Source organism: Tiliqua scincoides, chromosome 8 (assembly GCF_035046505.1).
Source record: "Tiliqua scincoides isolate rTilSci1 chromosome 8, rTilSci1.hap2, whole genome shotgun sequence".
NCBI lineage: Eukaryota > Metazoa > Chordata > Lepidosauria > Squamata > Scincidae > Tiliqua > Tiliqua scincoides.
Window position 1 is genome coordinate 31,842,674 of NC_089828.1, and position 6,018 is coordinate 31,848,691.

A 6,018-nucleotide genomic window follows, 5' to 3' on the forward strand; every position below is an offset into this window, starting at 1 on the left:
GGAGACAGACTGTCAATTTTAGCTGTTGTAGGGGTTCAGCTTTCAATTATCTCTGGGACCTGGCCCTTGATCAACTCTCTGAGGGGGAGTATAAAATCTCACTTCCTTGTTTTAAACTCTCAAACATCTGCCTTCCTCTTGTGACTGCCTTCCCAGCTAGAGGCAGCGTGTGCAAGCTTGAGAAACGTGGCTAAGTGCTGGAGGTCGGCCCACAAGCATGCTGAGTCAGCTGGGCTGAATGCTCCAAGGTGAGAGTTTCCTTCTCTCTCTCTCTCTCTCTCTCCCCCCCCCCCCACTCACGTGGTCCCAGCAATGGGCAAAAATTCCTAACAAGTGGAGAAACTGCCCCTATTGGATGCCACGTGGTTGGGCCAGGAAGAAAGAGAGAAAGAACATTCCACACTATGTTGAAGGAAAGTTATGGGGACAATGGTGAGGTCTGCACCACAAGCATCAATCTTGCCTCTACAGAGAAACTTAATTCATTCCTGAGAGGTTCAGAGCCTAAGACTGCCATACTAGCCTCTTTAGGTGAAAGATAATGGAGCATGCATGCCTTCAGGAAGCCCACCAACAGGGACTGAAGGAAATAGGTCTTGCCAGTTGCTTAGCCTCAATTACTGGTGCTCAGAGGTAGACTGCCTCTGTACATGGAGGTTCCATTTGCAGAGCTGATAGCTGTTGAAAGCCCTCTTCTTCCTCCACAAACTGGTCTAATCCCCCTTTAAAGTATCTGAAAGCAGCTGCCAACTCTGTGACTTGCAGCAGCGAATTCTGTACGTTTGGCATTGTGTGAAGAAGGCCTCTTGTATCTACTGCCTGCCAGTTTCATCAGGTGACTCCTGTGCCCTGGTATTATGAGAGGAGGGGGGAGTCTGCATCCATGCATCATTTCATAGACCTCCAACCTGTTCCTCACCCCACTTTTTTTTCTTAATATTTTCCTAAATTTTCTTCCGTAATGAACAGTTAATTTACACACACACACACAAAATAGTGCCAGTATTTTAACTCATTGTCCATCAGTTTTGTTGGGATACCAGCTCTCTCTCTCTTTCAGCCTGCATGAGTTTATTGACTATATTCTAGTTCTAGTATTATATGAGAGAGAGAGAGAGAGAGAGAGAGAGAGAGAGAGATCAGCAGCTAGATATTCTAGGGCCAATGCTGAGCTGACTGACTTCCCATCCAATGGCAAGACAAAGTGGACAGACAGGTGGCTCTAGCAATGGGACTTGCTTGTCAGCCCACCTTGGGGACCTGAGAGGAAGAGATGGAGAGAGACTGATTTGGTCCATCATGCTTCACCCCTTTTCTGCAAAGTGGTCCTTTCAGGAAACTAGTTTCCAACCAGATCCAAATGCCACCAGTACACCAAGGAAGTGACAAATGGGCAGTCATTTCCACGTTCACTAGCCAGCTGTTTCCAAAATCAAACTATTTGCACACTGAGATGAAAATGGGGAGCGGGGAGAGGTTGGAGGATGGTGCCCATGACAGCATCCATTTAAAGGTCACTGCAGTGAAGCTTTTAAAGCAAGGAAGTCAGTCACCTTAACATACCAGGAAGGGGAGAGAAGACAGACAGTGAAGAGGATTTGAAATTCCCTTAAGGCTGGATTGTAATCAGCACCCCCAGAATCTTCAGCCCCTATCCCTATCTTCAGCCCAAGTTCAAACTGTGTTTGGGAGATTTGCAAGGAGAAAAAAAAAATGTTCTCCAGAGAGTTCTAAACTTTAGGGCCTGTTTCGATCATGTCCATGATTTCTCAGGCGTGGTGACATAAATCTGTCCAGTCCATTTGTGCCAATTGGATCTGTCTTTTTTTTTTGTTTAAACCCACTCCTCCAATAACTACAAAACAGGGTTCTTCCCCATGCACCATCAAGTCAAAAGGGTCTCTCACCCCATCTTCTCCAGGGAGGCTGGGCCCTTCCTCTGATCTTTTCCCACGTTGTCTTTCTTTTCTTTTCTTTTCTTTTCTTTCTTTTTCCGGATCCGGCTACTCCTCAATTTTCCTCTGGAATTTCACTTTGGAAATCCGCTAGTTTGCAATTGGGGGTGGGGGTGGGGTGGGGAAGTGCCTGCTTGCAAGATGGGAAAGAGCAAAGAAAGAGAGAGGCTACAAGGATCTACACACATTCTCAAGGGTGGGGGGGGGAAGGGAAGGTTGCAGGGTCAGCCAGCTGCCCCCCACCCTCCCAAAGAGGGCTGCCCCATTCCCAGATGGCCTTGAGATCCCCAAGACAAGAACTTTCTGTCTCCTGCTAAGAGGAGTCTCCCTTCCCTTGCGTGTTAGGGCGGAAACAGAAGGAGGGTGTCAGCTGGTTTTTTGCTACATACTATCCCTCCTTCCCTCCCCCCACCCGCCTTTTCCAGGCAAGCCCCCCCTCTCCCTGTACAGCTTCAAGAGCCTTCCAGCATCAGCCAGGATCCCAGCACAGCCACTCACCCAGTGGGCGTCCTCTGGGGCGTCCTTTGTTCTCCTTTTCTTTCGGAAAGAAATCTCTCTTCCTTCCCCGGCCAACTCTGCTCCATCTCGCTCACATTTCTTCTGACTTTTATTTCCAATGGGGGTCTCCGCGGCCGGCTCGCTGGTGCCACCTGCTGGACATCTCGGAGCCCAGCAGATTTCCGCAGCCACGCCAGAGCCCTCCTGCTGCTGCTGCCCAGGACTGAAGTTCAGTGGCGTTTCCTCGAGCTGTAATCCTAACCACTTTCCTGAGAGTAAGCCCCATTGAACAAAATAGGATTTACTTCTGAGTAAACCTGGTTAGGATAGTGCCCTTGGGCTGCAATCCTAGCCACACTTACCTGGGAGTAAGCCCCACTGACTCTAATGGGGCTTCCTTCTGAGTAGGCTCAGAGCCCACTCTACTCTTGGAGCCCACTCCTATACTTGTCTATTCTGAAGTCCCATTAGAGTCAATGGGGCTTTTATCATAATCATAATCAAAATCATCATCATCAACAACAGTATTTATATACCACTTTTCAACTGAAAGTTCACAAAGCAATTTACAGAGAAAATCAAATAACTAAAGGCTTCCTGTCCCAAAAGGGCTCACAATCTAAAAGATGCAATCCACTCCTGCTATTCACTCCCAGGTTAGTGTGGATAGGATTGCCGCTTTAGGAAGAGCTGGATGGAGTAGATCTCTGAGTAGACTTAGAGCCCACTCCTATGCTTGTGTACTCAGAAGTAAGTCCCATTAGAGTCAGTGGGGCTTATAGTGTGGATAGGCTTGCAGCCTTAGGAAGAGGCTGGACTGTGACTTCTCTTGGAAGGCTCTTACTGAAGACAGAGAGCCCCATTCCAAACTGAAAGGGTGTTCTAGATCAGAGGTTCCTAACATTTTTTCACTTGCATACCCCTTGGCAGCCTATTTCCATAAACTGTAGCCCTGCAAGGCATTCAAATGCCAGCCCTGCAAGGCATTCTAATACAGACCTGCCTTTTCCTGCCATTATTAAATTATTTTTCAAGTACTCCTAAAGGTCCTGGCAAGTACTCCTGGGGTACCTATACCCCAGGTTGGGAACCACTGTTCTAGACCATATAGGTTTTGGGTGTGGATATTAAAAAGGCCATTTAAGAAAATTTGATGAATGCTGCTGGAGTAGACCAAACATCCATCTAGTTTAGCACTTCAGGGTGTATCCAAAGAAAGCAAATCTGGACTATGCCCCATTGAAATGCATAGGTCTGAATTCAGTCGTGATTAATTTGTCTCCATTGATTTCAATTGGGCTTGGTCAGAATTCACTTGTTTTGGATATTATAATAATATTTCGTGTTAGTCTCATTTTTTTGAGAGTGGGCAGCAGCAGCAGTGATAGTGACTATTAGCATGACCAGCAGCACTTGACCAGACCAAAGATCTGTTTAGTCCAGTATTCTGTTCCCAACAGTGGCCAACCAAATGCCTCCAGCACATCCACAAATCAAGGCTACAGCCCTCCCAGGCTATCTGCCCCCAGCCACCGGTATTTGCAAGTAGACTGCCTCTGGAGGATCCTTTTTGCTATAATTAAGACAGACTTAGTCTGAACCAACTGCGCATGCGCAGTCTGCACATGAACTGGAGGTTGTCCATGACTTTGTGTACCTTGGCTCAACGATCTCCAACACTCTTTCTCTCGATACCGAGCTAAACAAACGCATCGGTAAAGCAGCTACCACGTTTTCCAGACTCACAAAGAGAGTCTGGTCCAACAAGAAGCTGACGGAACATACCAAGATCCAGGTCTACAGAGCTTGTGTCCTGAGTACACTTCTGTACTGCAGTGAGTCATGGACTCTTCGCTCACAACAGGAGAGGAAACTGAGAGCTTTCCACTTGCCTCCGATGCATCCTCGGCATCACCTGGCAGGACAAAGTTCCAAACAACACAGTCCTGGAACGTGCTGGAATCCCTAGCATGTATGCACTGCTGAAACAGAGACACCTGCGTTGGCTCGGTCATGTCGTGAGAATGGATGATGGCTGGATCCCAAAGGATCTCCTCTATGGAGAACTTGTGCAGGGAAAGCGCCCTACAGGTAGACCACAGCTGCAATACAAGGACATCTGCAAGAGGGATCTGAAGGCCTTAGGAATGAACCTCAACAGGTGGGAAACCCTGGCCTCTGAGCGGCCCACTTGGAGGCAGGCTGTGCAGCATGGCCTTTTCCAGTTTGAAGAGACACTTGGCCAACAGACTGAGGCAAAGAGGCAAAGAAGGAAGGCCCATAGTCAGGGAGACAGACCAGGAGCAGACTGCACTTGCTCCCAGTGTGGAAGGGATTGTCACTCCCGAATCAGCCTTTTCAGCCAACTAGACGCTGTTCCAGAACCATCATTCAGACCGCGATACCATAGTCTTTCGAGACTGAAGGTTGCCAACAACAAGTCTGAACTGATAGAACTCTTTTTATAGACAGTCTTTTCATTTGCTTATCTAAGAAGTTGTCCCTACCACCCTCTTTTTAGAGGGCATCTGTTCTCATTTAAGGGCAAGGATATAGAGTAGTTTCAAACAGGTGTCTACTGAGCCAGTTCCATTTCCATAGGCCCTCCTGCCCTCTGGGGATGTGAATTACAGCAAGCTCTGGGCCCAGCCTCCCATTCAGGCAAGCATTTCTCAGAATTCTGTGTCACAAGCTGTGGTGAGATCCTTGTGTGGAAACCTGTTAACAGCTGAGCAATTCATGCCCCCAAATCACAGCCCTGTAATTTCTCCTTGCAAGTTGGGGGGAGGCTGAGTTTCTGAAACATTGCCAGAAGAAGGAAGGCCAGCACCCTGGAGCAAAGCCCACCATGGCTGACTCCCCTGCCGGTTCCTGCCAACCCAATTAAGCTAATCTGCCGTGTGACAAATAATTAGTTTCTAAAAGGAGCAGGAGATTCTAGATAGCCCACCACTTGCAGGTCGTGGAGACTGCCTGCCCTACTTTTCAAGGTGTCTCTAGTGTGATTCAGGTTTAGCCTCTTTTGTTACTGGAGGTGGTGAAGGACAGTGAAAGTGGAGCAAAAGGACGACTGTGAATCTAGAATATGACAGGGGGTACCTGCAATGGCCTATTTTGGGGTATTTGTCTCATTTCTGTTTAAAACTCACATAGTTTTAGCCACTGATGCATCCATAACTGCTAATGTGCCATAAGAAATACATTAAAGGCAACTGTTAGCTCAAAGTAGGATGAGTTAGCTCTCTGGATGAGTTGCTGCTCTGACCTTCCTTCCTTCGAGATAGCCTCCACAGGAGATGTAGGTCTTTCTATCTGTATTAGCAGTGGTTGAATTGTCCAATCACTTTCAGTGCAGACACACTGCTGACATATTTGATCTCTGAGGGGGTTAGCTATTGTCTCTCTACTGGAGCCACTAGTCTGGCTTTGTCTTCTTTTAATCTCCTTTTGCTGGGAAGGTAGACGATTTCACCACGTTTTTGCATCAAGCTTGGTTTGATAGCTGAGTCCCTTGTAGAAATACAGCACAAAAGGAGGGTAGTTTTTGCTTTTCTACTTCAGTTCC

At 47.5% G+C, this 6,018-nt stretch overlaps 1 protein-coding gene across 2 annotated transcripts in view; it reads right to left on the reverse strand.

The window, feature by feature from the left end:
• HOMER3 (homer scaffold protein 3) overlaps positions 1 to 2,551 on the reverse strand; it is a 31,271-nt gene extending 28,720 nt beyond the window's left edge. The window contains exons 1-2 of one of the 2 annotated variants that reach the window (XM_066635219.1): positions 2,454 to 2,539; positions 1,908 to 2,085 (exon numbers count right to left, since the gene is read on the reverse strand). In XM_066635219.1, the coding sequence (XP_066491316.1) occupies positions 1,908 to 1,912 (5 nt within the window). In that variant the 5' untranslated portion in view covers positions 1,913 to 2,085; positions 2,454 to 2,539. Of the gene's footprint in view, positions 1 to 1,907; positions 2,086 to 2,453 lie in introns of both variants that reach the window. The other variant, XM_066635217.1, reaches the window with a different exon arrangement.
• Between the last annotated feature and the right edge of the window lie 3,467 nt (positions 2,552 to 6,018).